Source organism: Bos javanicus, chromosome 13, assembly GCF_032452875.1.
Source record: "Bos javanicus breed banteng chromosome 13, ARS-OSU_banteng_1.0, whole genome shotgun sequence".
NCBI lineage: Eukaryota > Metazoa > Chordata > Mammalia > Artiodactyla > Bovidae > Bos > Bos javanicus.
The window spans coordinates 72,606,086-72,625,201 of NC_083880.1; the positions used below are offsets into that span (position 1 = coordinate 72,606,086).

General features: G+C 40.3%; 1 protein-coding gene across 2 annotated transcripts; it reads right to left on the reverse strand.

Annotated features, from left to right (window-relative positions):
- Positions 1-493: 493 nt before the first annotated feature.
- Positions 494-10,219, reverse strand: OSER1 (oxidative stress responsive serine rich 1). 2 transcript variants are annotated; one of them, XM_061437656.1, is made up of 4 exons: positions 10,134-10,219; positions 6,276-6,392; positions 3,305-3,418; positions 494-1,320 (listed from the first exon to the last, which is right to left on the reverse strand). In XM_061437656.1, the coding sequence occupies exons 2-4, from the start codon at positions 6,350-6,352 to the stop codon at positions 636-638; spliced, it is 876 nt and encodes a 291-aa protein (XP_061293640.1). In that variant the 5' UTR covers positions 6,353-6,392; positions 10,134-10,219; the 3' UTR covers positions 494-635. The 2 variants fall into 2 exon arrangements, with proteins under 2 accessions (XP_061293640.1, XP_061293641.1); XM_061437657.1 differs by lacking the exon at positions 10,134-10,219 and adding an exon at positions 8,142-8,233.
- Positions 10,220-19,116: the final 8,897 nt, after the last annotated feature.

The following is a 19,116-nucleotide window of genomic DNA, read 5'->3' on the forward strand; positions in this document are numbered from 1 at the left end:
GCTGCTTCTCACGGAAGAAACCTTATGTGACGTGTCTCAGGGCGAAGAGCACCAGCAGGGGTTTGCTTGGTGATGGTTAATGATTCTCTCAAACAATATAGGGCAGGCCAGCCAGTTTATTTATATTGAATCTAAACCTTAGATCTCTGACTTAACAATAACATAGGAAACCTTTAAAGACACAATAAATCTTAGGTAAATCAGAGATGGTTTAAACCTGTCATGTAACTTCTAATACCGCTGGGCTGGCAATTACAGCATGACAAATGTTCAGTCCAGTTACAAAACCACATTTCATTTTCCTTGGCACCCAAATCTTAACACAGATCTGAAAAATGCACTGTTTTTTCAAAGGCTTTCACCATAAACATGCTGCTACCAGTCAAGCAATGACCGTTTGTTCACCCCCAGGGACATTTCTAAATGATCTGCTCACCTTGGTGGGTATGTAAGAACTCAGAAAGTTAAGTTTAAAGAACGAAGATTAACTGACTGAGATGCCAAGAAAAGTTTTTATTGCAAGCACAGTGAGCAGAAGGAGATGTCTTCTCACACAAAGTAGCTGCAAGGTCTGCTGTTAACTAACTCTCTGACAACCCTTCATTGGTTAAAGCACAGTAAGGAGCTTCTTGCTCTCAGGTGTACATCATTTCTGCCATGTGGGACATTTTCTTGGGGATATACAAGTAATATTCCATGTAGCCCGACAGGTCCTCAATGGTCACGTCATCCACGTAGACACGAGCCTGCTCAGAACAGGAACGGGGAGAGCCAGACAGAGTTCTCGTGTGAAGCGACTGAGAGTAGTCCTCAAGTGTGGATCTTCGTTCTGGGGCCAAGGGGGGGACATTCTGCAGGCCTGAAAAGGAATATACCTCCATGTCATGCCACCTCTTACACTGGCACTCCTTGCCTATGCATACACATGGCTTGCCCAGGTTTAGCTTGGAAACCGATTGAAAGTCAGAGAGATCATTGGCCTGGAGACTTGCTTGGGAGACTTGGGGAGCATCAGAGGAATCTTCCTCCTTACTCTCTGATGGGAGCCTTGGAACCGAAGTTCTCAAAGGCTCAGCAACCGCCCCTGTGTGATTAGTATCGAGAGAAGATGAGCATTCTCCTGCATTGAACTCTTTAGGGGTTGAAATTCCCAGCCCACTGCTGCCATCAGGGGAGTCAGTCTGGCTTTTGTGCTTGAGCTGGCTGCTGGAAGAAGCTATTGTACTGCAATGTATGAACTTTGGAGGATGAAGGACAGGAGACTTGGAACGGCGGCGACGCTGGGTTCTCACTGCTCCTCGTGAAGACTTCCTTGTAGACCTAAGAGGAAAAAACACACAAGAGGATGTTGGGATACAGTGTTCTTCTAAAGAGATCTTTTAAGATGGTTGGGAAATTGCCACCTCTCTGGTGAATGAGTGGAAATAAGTTCTCCACAAAGACGTGTGCCCACCTCCATTGTCAAGCTGCCCGAGCCTGTGCATCTCAAAAACTCCAACACCCCCTTACTATAGGAGAGGTGAAGGGTAGTTTTAAGTCACGTTTCTCAGACCAAACATTTGGTGCAGAAGACCTGTCTGCCCTGTCCCAACCCTTGTCTTAGGAACCTCTGACCAGTGGTTTGGGGAAGCACCCTGCACAGACAACTTAGAAAAACCTCAATGCTGGGCTCCATGCTCTGAACAAGGCAGTTTCAGTACCACCACGGGGCGGGGCGGGGGGGGGGGGGTAGCTAATGCTACAAATAATCACTCGTTCAACAGAATGACAGATTTAGAATTCATTTCTATCACTGGAAACAGCTGAACAACAGATTTAGACACTCTCAAGTTTTCAGATACTGGGAATTATCAGGCACATTATGTAATTTTTATAAAAAATATTTAATAAGAATTGTGCAAAGAGAAAAAAGTTCAAAATTGCCAAGCAAACTTGAAAGAGATAATGGCCGAGCAATTTTCTGAACTGATGCAAGAGAATACAAACACAAGAAGCACACAAGCAGGACAACTAATTGGAGAAAACCAAAAACAACAGGAACATCTTAAAACCAGCTAGAGACTAGATGGATTATTGCCAAAAGAAGAAAAATTAAGTCTGAAAGTAGGCTTTTCAACAACAACATGGAAGCCAGAAGACAATACCTTCAAGTGCTAAGAGAAAACAACTGCCACCTAGGACCACGATTTCAGGTTCACTAAAGCAGGGATAACTTTCAAGAAAAAGGATGAAATAAAGACATTTTCAGAGAAACATTCTATATGGACAACTAACAGAGAGCAAACACCCCCACTGCGCCTTTTTAACTAAATAACAGACTTCTTTAGGAAGAAAGTGACCCTATACGGAAGGTCTGATGCCACAATGGTGAGAGTAAAGGAAGTATACATGAGATGAATCTAAACCAACACTCTCTAATTAAATACAATGAAGTAGGGTAAATAAAACTGAACTGGTGAGACAAAAATAACTGACAGAACTAAAGTACCAGGCCATCCATTGGGAGGGGACTGGAGCAAAACAGTTCTGAGGAGGAGGGCTAAGAGAAACAAAGTATGTAATTTCCAAACCAATGAAAGGAAAACTGGTATGGAGAAAAACAAACACATTTCAAACAATTTTTCAAATGGGGAGGACAGGGAAGGTGGGAACAAAAGAAATAAAAAAGAAAAAGCAGGACAAACAGCATAAAAGAGCAGAACAAATCCAAATATATCAATAATCAAAATAAATGTAAGTTTAACTCCAGACAAAACAGACTTTAAGACAAAAGCCATTATGGGGGATTAAGAAGGTCACTAAATACAGTAAAAGTCTCAATTCATCAGGAAGAAAACATTCTAAACTGGCATGAACCTAGGCTATAAACAAAACAGCTTCAAAACGATAAAGCAAAGATATACAACTTACAGGGAAAATAAACGAATGTACTCCACTGGGGGAGACTTCAACAAGCCCCTCAATTATTAATAGGCCAAGCTAACACCACCAACAAAATTATTTGAAAAAAGATCCTATAAATAAGACATTTAAAAGCTTACTTTAATGGACATTTATAAAACCTAAAAATGATTAGAGGAGAGCCATTCTTCTCAAACACACATAGAACATTTATAAAAACTGACTACGAACCAGGCCAGACAGCAAGTCTCAGCAAATTCACAATGAGAAGAAAGACTCTTCTTTAATTGGTGCATCTTGGGTTCTGTATCATAAGACATTCTCTTTTGAATTTTCAGCAAAGAAAATCCAGTACCACGTTAAGGTGCTGGGATAAAAACCATGTGCAGTGAGAAGTTCTTACCCATGCCAACTGTCTTTAGACGCACATGCGGACTTAGGCTTGGCATCCTCTACTGCTGCTCTGACCGACGCTCTGACACTTGCGCCTTCTCCAACAGACAGAGATGCTATGGACCTGAAGACAAGAACAGAGTTTACTGCTTAGAAAACCACGCAAGAAGAACACACTGCTCTCACCAACCCAAATGCAACTTGTGTTAATACCTTTATTGCCTTTTCAGTTTGCTTTTCTCAAGAATTGCTCAGCTTTCACTGTAAACTGTCCTTCAAAACCAAATTTGGAGGATCCCTAAGAGCCCACAGTTGCAAAACTGTAAGCCAAAGAATGATTCTTAAGTATAACCAGCAGCGGGATATAAATAGACTGTTTATCTGGGGCAGATCGGCCGTATGTCCAGGGAGAATGCTAATGACACTGACCGCTTACTTTATGTGGGCAAACCAGAGCTGTGGAGACTAAGTTCAGGAGGATAAACTTTAGGAGACTCAATCTAACTCTGGGAGACTCAATCTAAATGAATCCTTTTTCAAATAGTATACGACTTATACAAAAATATTCTGATTTTTACAACCAATAAACCTGAAATATTACTCAGTTAAATCTCTACAGTTTAAAACTACACAAGTAACGTGGGTTCTCAGTAAAGAAGATGAAAAAATTTAAAAGAGAAAAGAATCAACTCTAATTTCACAATCCAGAAATCAACATTAACATTTAACATCAAATTCTTCTGGACCTTTTCAATATACACACACACACAGGGCTCCTACTATACATGCTGCAGCACTGTAGTATCCTATAGAAAGAGACAGTCTACTAAGTAACAAGATGCTCACTCACTGAAACATAATTTAAAAGCTGGCAATAACTAAATGTCTAATAACAGAAAATACCATACTATATAAAATTAGTGGTGTCTGGTACACAATGGGATATTAGGAATTTATTAAAAATTAAGCGTACAAAGAACTTTAATGACATGGGAGAATGCTTATAATATTAAGGGAAAACAGCATGGATGAATACCTGTACATGTATTATGATTTCAACTGTGTAAAAACAGTGATATTACAGATGATTTAGATACTAACAGTGGTAATGGTAAGGTGTGATTTTTACTTTTTTATCCATTTTATGATTTATAAATAAGCATGTATTATGCTAAACATATATATATATAGTCTGAAAAAAAGAACTATATTGTTTTGCAATTAAATATATAGAGTCTATCCTGATAAGACAAATACCATTAGGAACCAAAACCTGTTCAACAGGATCATGCTGAATTCCTTGGCAAGGCTTGGTTAGCCTATGAGTCAGTACCTCACATGTTCCATTTGTAAATCAGCAACAATTCCAAACAACCAACTAGAACTGCATGACACACTACACAAGTCTTATTCTGCCTAGTCACAGTAATGACTCACCCCTTGCACTCTTACTTGGTTTTCTGAAATGCTCTCCACTGCTCCTCCTCTTTATAATTTCACACACAGTAGACTGCAGGCTACAAATACACAGTATCGGACCGTAAACTGTACAGAGTATTTTAAAAGATTTTATGTTCCAAGTAATTTTTAGGGGCACAGAAATAGCTTAATTTTATGTTCCAATGAAAATACCAGGAAAAAAGTCTGTGTATCAAGAGTTAAGTAAATTTATACACTAAGGGATTTACATATACCTGTGCATTTGTAAGTATTTTCCTGATTAAAAAATTGCATAGATTTGCATAGTCTATACCAGAAATCACAGAAAATTACACTATGACTAGAGTCTGGAACTATGTGTTTCTCTGCTTTGTTTCTGCTTCCCAAAATAGCAAGTACTAATCAATTCTAATGGCAAGATGATCATATTGGCAAAATCACTAGAAGCTACTTACTTGCTGTATCATGGAAACAATGTCAGCACCTGTAACAGCTGCTGTGCAAATCTATGAGTATAAATTTTCTCATCTGGTAGGTCAAAAACAGGATTAGCAATAGGCAGGCAGCTGTAACAACTAACATCTATTTAATTTTACTATGCACCAGGCACTGAATGTGTTTCTTCATGTTGTCTTCACAAAAATGGTTAAGAGCAGAGGTTCTGGAGAAAAATTATCTGGGTTCAAATTCTGGCTCTACCACGTCTTACCAATGTGACCTTTTATAAGACAATTCATCTGTAGCTCCTCTGTAAACTATACAGTATACTCTGTACTGTCTATCTTCTAAGTTGGTAGTGAGGATTAGATGATATGTACAGAGTACTTCAGTATTGAGGGCATAGTAAAATAAGTAATAAATTTTAACAGTCATTACTGCTCCTTGCTGAGTTGGGTTTCCGTTCATGAAATGAAATATTGTTATATCCATTAAAATTTAAGATATCTTCTGGCCTGGGGCAAAGAATGGGGATGAAAAGAGTCCTGCATAGAACATTTTGCAAAGGGTGAAAATATTAACATTCAGACAGCAGCTGGTCTGCAGGTGCTCTAATTAGTTTGACCAAAGGGTCCAAGACTATTGATCTCAGTGACAGAACCCTAATGAATAGAGGTTTCCATAGTGATAGGCTCAGCGATCAGAGCCCATGAAATTGACAATGTCTGCAGAGATTCCTATTGAACCAACTCACTTTCAGTGAAAAATACTGTGATTCCCTAGAGGTGTAGGAGGAACTCTCTGATGGGACACTGACTGCTAATGTGTGATTAAAAAGAGGCAGGGGGCAGGGAAAGCGGTACTCTACTAAAGTTAAGGATAATTCCCAACCTTGGAATACAAATGAGCAGCTACTTCTCAAAATTTAACAGAAGAGTTTCTTTTATAACAATGTTATACAGAATTTGGTAAAATATCACACTATTAACATTTATACTTCCTACAAATAAAAAGAAACTTTAGAAGAGAAAGAGCTCCCCTGAGGAAATGTCTACTTAAATCTAGTAAACAATTCCCCAATAATATACTTCATATTTAATTACCCTGATGCATCCACTCTTAGTTTCTTGAAAGCAGTTTGTAGACTCTCCTCCTCTCCATCCTTGGCTTCCGATTTCATTGTGAAAGTTTTTACACTATTATGGATGTTCCCGTTAATACTAAAAAAAAAAGAAAAGAAAAATTAAATGAGCAAAGTGAAAACAGGTTAAAATCTGTATTCCTGATACTACCATTGCTTCTTAGTGGGATAGAGTGCAAATTTCTATTTCTAAAAGGAAGTTTCAATGATTAGGAAACTGCAGGTTTTATTTCTTAAGAGGAGACAAATGAAATGATACAGAAAACATGTGTTTATTATGATGGTATTTAAACTGTCCAAATACTTGAAGACAACATCTTGTTTCACAGTTTTGGAAATTAGATCACATTACCTAAAATCTGTGTTTCTGTATACTTTTTAACAGGAAGGGAAATCCTTCCAGTTGTAGAAGTCTAGAAACCTACAGAAAAGATGATCATTGCATTGGAAATAAAAGGGAAAAGCTTAGTCTACAAGATTCTGATCTTTAAAATGCTACTTAAAAAGTGTATATATGTATATGCAAACATTCACTTTCCTGTGTATTTGAAACTAATACAATATTATAAATCAACTATATATACTTCAACAAAAATTTTTGAACAACAAAAAAACCCACTACTGAGTATTTGTCTCATCTAACTCTAAACATTTCAGGTAAGAATAACTACATGACACATGACAGCATTTCTCTAAAGCAATCCTGATGCAGATATGAGTATTTATACTCATCCTAATAATCATACAGATAGATATCAAGTTGTTACCACTGTCAAGGCAGGATTACAAACTTGTTTCAATGATACTTACTCCACACACTATCTATAAGGTTGATACCTTTGCTTTCTTTAGCTTCTAATACTCTCTCACAAAAATAGATGAACTACACTTGTAACTCAAAATCTTAAAGGTAGCTGAAGAGACAGGAAATAAAGGAAAAAAACTAAAATTGTTCTACAGATATGCCTTTAAATGATATCTACCTAATCAACTAGCTTGATTAACCAAAGTTCTCCATTTCTCCCACCCTGATTTTTATATTTAAACCAAAAAGGTGGGGGGGAGGGGCGGGGGGGCCCCAGACCAACCAAAACAACAAGAGATACAATAGAGAAGTTAATCAATTCATTGACTCTAATCTCTCCATTTTTTTTACTTCTGGGGTAAAAAATTTCCTGATACCAAATCCAGAATGAAAATGGTTTCTATAAACATATTACTGGAAATCAGAAAGAAAAAAGTAAAACAAAAAAATAAGAAAATGAGGAATTTTTTAAGCATTCACTTCACCTTCTCTATTTCTAACCTGCTACCCCATCCCCCCGACCCCCACCCCGCCCTGGGCACTCTCCCAGTGAATAGTGCCTGGATCCTTGGAGCCTCTTTGATTTTATATCTGCTCATTTCTCAGGGGTGGGTTTGATGTTATTGTGAGACCTCTAATATTCTAAAGGTCAGAGTGTCATAATACGTTTGTTAATGTAACCACGCAGTACCAGAGACAGAATTAGGAAGCAAGTAATCAAGACTATTTGTTTTATTTATGTGTAGAAGGTATTTTAGGCAGACTTCTCTGAGAACACTGAAAACAGTCTCAAAAGAATTTATCTAGTTTTCACCTCAACTTCTTAAAATATTGAAATACACTCCCCACAGATATTTTTGCTGGTTTATTTAACCAGTACGTCACTGTGAAGAAACAATATCAATTCCGTATTTCACTGGCTACTAATTCAGTTCTAGATTTAGAGGAGGATCCTCTCCCAGATACACAATAACGTCTTCTATATATATATATATATATATATATATATATATATATTTATACCTGGGGAGAGGGATGGCCAAAGATCAGATATTCTCTTATTTTTGAAGCTCCACAGCATCTAAAACGGTGCTGTCTGTAGGCTGTAAACAAATTCCTCCTGCTGGCAGAACTAAAATAAAGTTTTTATTAGTTTTCCTCAATTACTTTATGACCAAACGCTGGCCCTCACAGAGGAACATCATATGAGCCAGTCTCCCCACTCCTCTGGACCCCACACAATCCCTCTCCGGGCCTCTCTAGAAATCAGCACACATCACATCTACACATGCATTGCTGAATTCTACAGGCAGGAATCCACTCCTTCCGCAAATACTGACAGAATCCCTACGCTGTGCTTTTAGCACTAGTCCGGATGCTAAGGCATGTAGGTGTGAACTCAGGACTATGAACCCCACTCCTGCCCTAACACTGTGCTAAGATGTTTTGCACTCAGATATGGAACTTTTAATTATACAGGGCTAATTTATATACTGTAAGTGACCTCCAGATGTTAATACAAACTCCACTAACATTCTTACTGGCACACTAAAAGAGCCATCATTTACAAACCAAAACAGGCCAGAATAAGACTGGCTACCGACTAAAACTCTAGGAATGAAGTTCCATTTAAACTATTTTCAGACTTCGAGCGTTTTGATTACTCATCTTTTCCCTCAGTTAAATTAACCCAGAGCAAAGGTGAATCTCAGGTATGACCTTAACAGCTAAACAGTAGCGTGTCTGTAACTTTAAAAGGCTTTACCATGCTCCTCCCTCTTCCCATTCACTCAAATCGAGAGCTGCACAACCAACTCCGGGGATCTTACACTTGATTTATCTTCATTAAGTTTATGGGAGGCGTTCTTGACGATTTTTACTGCACTATCTTCTTGAAATTGAACAATCCCCGCAAAGGTCAAACTTTTAAAGTTACTTTAAGTCAAATCACACGGGGATTCGGAGTTTCCCTTAACCTTTCAAAAAACCAAAACAAAAACACAAAATTCTTCTAAGTTCATCCATCAAAAGGGCAAATTCCTGACTTTTCTCTGACTTCAAACGAAGAGTAAGTCTCACAATATTATTTATATCTTGCAATTTTAACCAAGCCCACCTAACAACCACAAGCCTAGGTCCAAATTTCCCGGACCCTGAAAAGACCTGAGAACGATCAATAAAGGATCCGCGCGTAAGCGTGTCATCACAATGTTAAATAAAGCTTTTAGAAAATTTCCCAGCCCAGCAGAAAGCATGGAGTCCGGGAAAAGAAAATCCTGTCCAGCAACTCTGGAAGACGCGAACAAGACGAAGTTGCAACAATCGGCCCCGGAGACAAAACACGTTCATGTCTCTCTCTACCCACTCAACTTCTACACCCTCGGTGTAGAAGAGCTTTGTGCTTTGCTAGAGCACAAAGTTAATTCTTTTCACCCAGAAACCGGGTCGGTCGAGGTTAAACAAGATGGGGTGGGGAAAGGTCAGGGCCTGGGGGGGCGGTTCGGAAAGTGGGGATCTGTCTGGCGCCCGAACCCGCCCGGGCTCTCCCGCTGCAAAGTTTCCCCTTGAGGATACTCCCCCGGCCAAGATGAGAGGCCTGCGTCGGGCCAAAGGGGTGAGGGATCCAGAAGGAGGCGGGAACAGAGCCGAAGAGGCAGCCAACGAGACTGGGGCTCGGGAACCAGCGAGAAAGGGCGGGAAGGGGCAAAGGGCGGCCGAGGAGGGCGAAAAGGGGAAGCTATGGACCGGCGGGAGAGGGCGGAGGCACGGCGCGGGGGCCGCGGAGGCGGGAAGGGGCGAGAGAGAAGAGCCTCTGGCAGGGCCAGGCCGCAGTGGCCGAGGGGGCGCGGAGAGGCGCAGGCCCGGCCCGGACGGCCCGGCCCAGGCGGCCAGCGTCGGCGGGCGACGCGGCTCGACGTGCGGCGGGAGGGCCAAAGGAAGCCGCCCGTGGCCAGGCCGGGCCGGGAGGCCCAGACGCGGTGACGCGGCGCGTCCGCGTCACGTCAGGGTACTCACCTTCTCGCAGCAGGGGCGCTCCGGTAAGCCAGTCCGGTCAGTTTAGAACGTCTTTCCCGGATCGCGGAGCCTGACTGACCCGGATCCAAATCCGCGGAGGGACGACCAGCGCCTCCGAAGTCGCACTGCGCCTGCGTCACCCAGGCACGCGCCCCGCCCCCTTCTCATTCTCCTCCCATCTCGGGGAAATCGGCGACGGGGGAGGGCAGCGGCTGCGCAGGCGCGAGGTCGTGGCCGCGCGTCTCAAAAGCCTGGCGCCAGCCCCTCGTGAAACACGTGCGCCTGACGTCATTTCCTGTTATTCTCTTCCCTGGCTCCTCCCTCCGCGAAGGGTTCGCTGGGGATGGGATTTTGGGGCTTGCCCGCTTCTTCAGCTTGGTCAGGTGAGCGAGTGGGCGTGCTTCACCAGCCAGCCGCCTGCACTTCTGCGGGTCTCCTGGTGTTTGGTGCCTGGAATTGACAAGGCTGCGGGATTCCTCCGGGTGAGGCCATGATGGGGGAATCCACGGCAATGGACCCCGTCTGAGCGATTGGCGAGAGCCCCCTCTACGCCCGAATTGGACTTGCTGCGACATCTCCAGAGCTCCGACGAGAGCCCTCGCCTCCCAAGGATCTTCCAGGGCTGCAGAGAAATCAAGGAGGTATTCGACACGGTCAGAACCGTGAACGTGACACCGGGATCGGAACTGAAATGCCTTTACTATACCCCTGTTGTTTGACTTGAGGCAACTCACTTTTTTATCTCTGGGCCTCAGTTTCTCCATTCGGACTATTTCAGCGAATCTCTGTTTTTGTTTTGTTTTGTTTTGTTCCAGCCATGGACTCCTTTGAGAATCTGGGGAGAACTGTAGACCATTTCGACAGAGAGACGCACATGCATACTAAATTTTGCGAAAAGGTTTAGGCAGGTCACCTAAGTAGGTGATTTTTAGGTATCTTGTCTATTTGTATGACTCATGACAGGCTGAGAAGGTGTGGGCTTCCCTTCAGCTGCCACTCCCTCCATCAGGAGGAGTGGTTCTGCGGAGTTCGGAGTTCGCTGTATGTCTCCTCACCGCACCCAAGCTCCCGTCTGCAGCTCTCGGAGCACCTATCAGCGCTGTATGGGAAAAGATGGCTTTCCTCAATAGAATGAGCTAAAGTTGGTCCTGGCCCAACCTTTATGTGAAGTTGTCACCAGAACCAAAACAGGACCCTCCCACTCCCCAATACCTTAGCTATAATCACCTAGCTAGATAGGCTGCTGAAAATATATATTTAACCTACCTACAGCTAGATCTTGGAAGGCCTGACCTATGTACAGGTCACTGGATAAGGTTGTTAAAGCATGCCATGGGCGCTGGGTAAAACATTCTAAATCTCCTTGTTAGTGGGAGAGGCTCAGTAACTGACAGCGGATGAAAAAAACCTGTTAATTGCGAACTTCCAACATCAAGCCTAATAATGCTAATAATGGCTGTCCTCCATTATGCAACAGCCATGCACATGTTTGCACATTTAATATTCCTGTGGTTTTTGCACATTTTACAGATGAGGATAACTGGGACTCAGATAACTTGTTCTGTCGCCCATTTTCCTGTGTCATACAGTGCTAGAAAGTGACAAAATAAGGATTGAAACAGTCTCAAAAGCCTGGCCATCCACTGCTGCCCATCTCTCAACATCTCTTAGAAAAGATTAAGAAACAGGAAAGTATCCCTGGTGGTCTAGTGGTTAGGATTTGGCACTTTCACTGCTATGGCTAGGGTTTAGTCCTTGGTCAGGAAACTGAAATCCCTCTAGTTGCCTCACATGGCCAAAATTATTAAAAAAAAAAAAAAAAGAAACAGGAAAATATGATGCATTTTTTTCCCCTCAGTGAATTTCCCGAGTGAATTTCATCATGACCAAAGATGTGTTCTTAAGCTGTTTGAAAATATTGCTTCAGATAAAACCACACATTCTTGAGGGCAAGGACTGTATCTAGATGAGTTGAATTCCCAAAGCTTAAGACAGATCCTGGAAGTTAGTAGGTGCTCCATACAGTTTTGATGAATTCTTCATTTTATCTTATTTATACCCATATGGCATTAAAATATTAAAAAGTGGTTTTAAATGCTTCATTTTAGGTAAGCATGTTTCCATCATAAAGTTGGATACTTTCTGAGGATGTGGCTCACTTCTCGGGGAGTATTTGGAAGGTGAGAGCCTCTACAAAAGTCTGTTAACTCATACCTCAGTGATGTGGCCTGAAATTTCAAGTCATTAGATACAGGCCTGACTCACTGTGTGGTACCTCCTGACTTAGAATGACGGAGAAGCCACAAACCACATGACCTGAGGGAACCAGAATCCCAGTCTGTCGCTTACATCAGCAACACAGGATCTTTCTAGCCATAGAAAAGGCCCTGAACTTACGTGGAGACTTTCTGTTCAGGAAATTGACTTGGTATTAAGGCACACAGTAATGCCATCTAATCAGAATCTATGAAATGAAAGTTATTTGCTCAGTCATGTCCAACTCTGCAACCCCGTGGACTGTGTAGCACGCCTGGCTCCTCTGTCCAGGGAATTCTCCAGGCAAGAGTGCTGGAGTGGGTAGCCGTTTCCTTCTCCAGGGCATCTTCTCAATCCAGGGATTGAACCCATGTCTCCTGCATTGTGGGCAGATTGTTCACTGTTTGAGCCACTAGGGAAGCCCATCAGAAAGCTAAGGTAGCTGTAAAATTTCATCAACAGTGTATTTCCTTCTTGTTACATGAATCTTATAAGTGATTGAATGCGTGCTCAGTTGCTCAGTGTGTCCAGCTCTTTGCAACCACATGGACTCTAGCCAACCAGGCTCCTCTGTCCATGGGGTTATCCTGGCACATATACTAGAGTGGGTTGCCATTTCCTTCTCCAGGAAAGTGATTGAATAGAGGAGACTTAACTCCATCAAATTATACTGCAGAAATAATTTATATAGGAAGATGACTTTTGATTGAAAATAAATTTATTTTAAAAGCAAAGCTTTTGATTTTCAAAAAATCAGAAGTTGCATGTGAATAGTAGGGGCAGGGAGAGGAAGTCAACAATAACAATTTGCTTTCTAGTTTGAGCGACTGAATGGGTATTGTTGCCTATTTCTCTCTCTCTTTTTTTTTTTTTTGGCCACACCACACAGCACAGAATATGGGATCTTAGTTCCTTGACCAGGGATCAAGTCCACATGCCCTCATCTCTGCATTGGAAGTGTGATGTCTTTTTTTTTTTTTTTTTAAGAAGTCTTATTTTTATTTCTAAAAATTTAAACTAAAGATTAGTTGGTATACAATATTGTATTAGTGTCAGGTGTACAACATAGCAATTAAGTATTTTTATAGATTAAGCTCCACTTAAAGTTATTGCAAAATAATGGTTATATTTCCCTGTGTTTTACATTATATCTGTGTTGCTTATTTATTTAATTTTAATTTTATTTTATTTTAAAATTTTACAATATTGTATTAGTTTTGCCAAACATCGAAATGAATCCGCCACAGGTATACCCGTGCTCCCCCTCCTGAACCCTCCTCCCTCCTCCCTCCTCCCTCCCCATACCCTCCCTCTGGGTCATCCCAGTGCACCAGCCCCAAGCATCCAGTATTGTGCATCGAACCTGGACTGGCGACTCGTTTCATACATGATATTATACATGTTTCAATGCCATTCTCCCAAATCTCCCTACCCTCTCCCTCTCCCACAGAGTCCATAAGACTGATCTGTACATCAGTGTCTCTTTTGCTATCGTATACAGGGTTATTGTTACCATCTTTCTAAATTCCATATATATGTGTTAGTATACTGTATTGGTGTTTTTCTTTCTGGCTTAATTCACTCTGTATAATAGGTTCCAGTTTCATCCACCTCATTAGAACTGATTCAAATGTATTCTTTTTAATGGCTGAGTAATACTCCATTGTGTATATGTACCACAGCTTTCTTATCCACTCATCTGCTGATGGACATCTAGGTTGTTTCCATGTCCTGGCTATTATAAACAGTGCTGCAATGAACACTGGGGTACACGTGTCTCTTTCCCTTCTGGTTTCCTCAGTGTGTATGCCCAGCAGTGGGATTGCTGGATCATAAGGCAGTTCTGTTTCCAGTTTTTTAAGGAATCTCCACACTGTTCTCCATAGTGGCTGTACTAGTTTGCATTCCCACCAACAGTGTAAGAGGGTTCCCTTTTCTCCACACCCTCTCCAGCATTTATTGCTTGTAGACTTATGGATTGCAGCCATTCTGACTGGCGTGAAATGGTACCTCATAGTGGTTTTGATTTGCATTTCTCTGATAATGAGTGATGTTGAGCATCTTTTCATGTGTTTGTTAGCCATCTGTATGTCTTCTTTGGAGAAATGCCTATTTAGTTCTTTGGCCCATTTTTTGATTGGGTCATTTATTTTTCTGGAGTTGAGCTGTAGGAGTTGCTTGTATATTTTTGAGATTAGTTGTTTGTCAGTTGCTTCATTTGCTATTATTTTCTCCCATTCTGAAGGCTGCCTTTTCACCTTGCTAATAGTTTCCTTTGTTGTGCAGAAGCTTTTAAGGTTAATTAGGTCCCATTTGTTTATTTTTGCTTTTATTTCCAATATTCTGGGAGGTGGGTCATAGAGGATCCTGCTGTGATGTATGTCGGAGAGTGTTTTGCCTATGTTCTCCTCTAGGAGTTTTATAGTTTCTGGTCTTACATTGAGATCTTTAATCCATTTTGAGTTTATTTTTGTGTATGGTGTTAGAAAGTGTTCTAGTTTGATTCTTTTACAAGTCATTGACCAGTTTTCCCAGCACCACTTGTTAAAGAGATTGTCTTTAATCCATTGTATATTCTTGCCTCCTTTGTCAAAGATAAGGTGTCCATATGTGCATGGATGTATCTCTGGGCTTTCTATTTTGTTCCATTGATCAATATTTCTGTCTTTGTGCCAGTACCATACTGTCTTGATAACCGTGGCTTTGTAATAGAGCCTGAAGTCAGGTAGGTTGATTCCTCCAGTTCCATTCTTCTTTCTCAAGATAGCTTTGGCTATTTGAGGTTTTTTGTATTTCCATACAAATTGTGAAATTATTTGTTCTAGCTCTGTGAAGAATACCGTTGATAGCTTGATAGGGATTGCATTGAATCTATAAATTGCTTTGGGTAGTATACTCATTTTCACTATATTGATTCTTCCAATCCATGAACATGGTATATTTCTCCATCTATTAGTGTCCTCTTTGATTTCTTTCACCAGTGTTTTATAGTTTTCTATATATAGGTCTTTAGTTTCTTTAGGTAGATATATTCCTAAGTATTTTATTCTTTCCATTGCAATGGTGAATGGAATTGTTTCCTTAATTTCTCTTTCAGTTTTCTCATTATTAGTGTATAGGAATGCAAGGGATTTCTGTGTGTTGATTTTATATCCTGCAACTTTACTATAATCATTGATTAGTTCTAGTAATTTTCTGGTGGAGTCTTTAGGGTTTTCTATGTAGAGGATCATGTCATCTGCAAATAGTGAGAGTTTTACTTCTTTTCCAATTTGGATTCCTTTTATTTCTTTTTCTGCTCTGATTGCTGTGGCCAAAACTTCCAAAACTATGTTGAATAGTAATGGTGAAAGTGGGCACCCTTGTGTTGTTCCTGACTTTAGAGGAAATGCTTTCAATTTTTCACCATTGAGGATAATGTTTGCTGTGGGTTTGTCATATATAGCTTTTATTATGTTGAGGTATGTTCCTTCTATTCCTGCTTTCTGGAGAGTTCTTATCATAAATGGATGTTGAATTTTGTCAAAGGCTTTTTCTGCATCTATTGAGATAATCATATGGTTTTTATTTTTCAATTTGTTAATGTGGTGTATTACATTGATTGATTTGCGGATATTGAAGAATCCTTGCATCCCTGGGATAAAGCCCACTTGGTCATGGTGTATGATCTTTTTAATGTGTTGTTGGATTCTGATTGCTAGAATTTTGTTAAGGATTTTTGCATCTATGTTCATCAGTGATATTGGCCTGTAGTTTTCTATTTTTGTGGGATCTTTGTCAGGTTTTGGTATTAGGGTGATGGTGGCCTCATAGAATGAGTTTGGAAGTTTACCTTCCTCTGCAATTTTCTGGAAGAGTTTGAGCAGGATAGGTGTTAGCTCTTCTCTAAATTTTTGGTAGAATTCAGCTGTGAAGCCATCTGGACCTGGGCTTTTGTTTGCTGGAAGATTTTTGATTACAGTTTCAATTTCCGTGCTTGTGATGGGTCTGTTAAGATTTTCTATTTCTTCCTGGTCCAGTTTTGGAAAGTTGTACTTTTCTAAGAATTTGTCCATTTCTTCCACGTTGTCCATTTTATTGGCATATAATTGTTGATAGTAGTCTCTTATGATCCTTTGTATTTCTGTGTTGTCTGTTGTGATCTCTCCATTTTCATTTCTAACTTTATTGATTTGATTTTTCTCCCTTTGTTTCTTGATGAGTCTGGCTAATGGTTTGTCAATTTTATTTATTCTTTCAAAGAACCAGCTTTTGGCTTTGTTGATTTTTGCTATGGTCTCTTTTGTTTCTTTTGCATTTATTTCTGCTCTAATTTTTAAGATTTATTTCCTTCTACTAACCCTGGGGTTCTTCATTTCTTCCTTTTCTAGTTGCTTTAGGTGTAGGGTTAGGTTATTTATTTGACTTTTTTCTTGTTTCTTGAGGTATGCCTGTATTGCTATGAACTTTCCCCTTAGGACTGCTTTTAAAGTGTCCCACAGGTTTTGGGTTGTTGTGTTTTCATTTTCATTCGATTCTATGCAAATTTTTATTTCTTTTTTGATTTCTTCTGTGATATGTTGGTTATTCAGCAGCGTGTTGTTCAGCCTCCATATGTTGGAATTTTTAATAGTTTTTCTCCTGTAATTGAGATCTAATCTTACTGCATTGTGGTCAGAAAAGATGCTTGGAATGATTTCTATTTTTTTGAATTTACCAAGGCTAGATTTATGGCCCAGGATGTGATCTATTCTGGAGAAGTTTCCATGTGCGCTTGAGAAAAAGGTGAAATTCATTGTTTTGGGATGGAATGTCCTATAGATATCAATTAGGTCTAACTGGTCTATTGTATCATTTAACGTTTGTGTTTCCTTGTTAATTTTCTGTTTAGTTGATCTATCCATAGGTGTGAGTGAGGTATTAAAGTCTCCCACTATTATTGTGTTATTGTTAATTTCTCCTTTCATACTTGTTAGCATTTGTCTTACATATTGCGGTGCTCCCGTGTTGGGTGCATATATATTTATAATTGTTATATCTTCTTCTTGGATTGATCCTTTGATCATTATGTAGTGACCATCTTTGTCTCTTTTCACAGCCTTTGTTTTAAAGTCTACTTTATCTGATATAAGTATTGCTACTCCTGCTTTCTTTTGGTCCCTATTTGCATGGAAAATCTTTTTCCAGCCCTTCACTTTCAGTCTGTATGTGTCCCCTGTTTTAAGGTGGGTCTCTTGTAGACAACATATGTAGGGGTCTTGTTTTTGTATCCATTCAGCCAGTCTTTGTCTTTTGGTTGGGGCATTCAACCCATTTACGTTTAAGGTAATTACTGATAAGTATGATCCCGTTGCCATTTACTTTATTGTTTTGGGTTCGAGTTTATACACCGTTTTTGTGTTTCCTGTCTAGAGAATATCCTGTAGTATTTGTTGGAGAGCTGGTTTGGTGGTGCTGAATTCTCTCAGCTTTTGCTTGTCTGAGAACCTTTTGATTTCTCCTTCATATTTGAATGAGATCCTTGCTGGGTACAATAATCTGGGCTGTAGGTTATTTTCTTTCATCACTTTAAGTATGTCTTGCCATTGCCTCCTGGCTTGAAGCGTTTCTATTGAAAGATCAGCTGTTATCCTTATGGGAATTCCCTTGTGTGTTATTTGTTGTTTTTCCCTTGCTGCTTTTAATATTTGTTCTTTGTGTTTGATCTTTGTTAATTTGATTAATATGTGTCTTGGGGTGTTTTGCCTTGGGTTTATCCTATTTGGGACTCGCTGGGTTTCTTGGACTTGGGTGATTATTTCCTTCCCCATTTTAGGGAAGTTTTCAACTATTATCTCTTCAAGTATTTTCTCATGGTCTTTCTTTTTGTCTTCTTCTTCTGGGACCCCTATGATTCGAATGTTGTAGCGTTTAATATTGTCCTGGAGGTCTCTGAGATTGTCCTCATTTCTTTTAATTCGTTTTTCTTTTATCCTCTCTGATTCATTTATTTCTACCATTCTATCTTCTAATTCACTAATCCTATCTTCTGCCTCTGTTATTCTACTATTTGTTGCCTCCAGAGTGTTTTTAATTTCATTTATTGCATTATTCATTATATATTGACTCTCTTTTATTTCTTCTAGGTCCTTGTTAAACCTTTCTTGCATCTTCTCAATCTTTGTCTCCAAGCTATTTATCTGTGATTCCATTTTGATTTCAAGATTTTGGATCAATTTCACTATCATTATTCGGAATTCTTTATCAGGTAGATTCCCTATCTCTTCCTCTTTCGTTTGGTTTGGTGGGCATTTATCCTGTTTCTTTATTTGCTGGGTATTCCTCTGTCTCTTCATCTTGTTTAAATTGCTGAGTTTGGGGTGTCCTTTCTGTATTCTGGCAGTTTGTGGAGTTCTCTTTATTGTGGCGTTTCCTCGCTCTGTGTGGGTTTGTACAGGTGGCTTGTCAAGGTTTCTTGGTTAGGGAAGCTTGTGTTGGTGTTCTGGTGGGTGGAGCTGTAAGTGCAATGAAATGTCCAGTAATGAGTTATGGGATGTCTGTGGTTTTGGGGTGACTTTGGGCTGCCTGTATCTTGGAGCTCAGGGCTGTGTTCCTTGCTGCTGTAGAATTTGCTTGGTACGTCTTGCCCTGAAACTTGTTTCACCCAGAGAGGTTTACAGCGTTATATGGAGAAGAGAAGAGTGAGGAGGGAGTTAAAGGTGACCCGAATGAGATGAGGTGGAATCAATAGAGGAGAGAGTGGGCTATT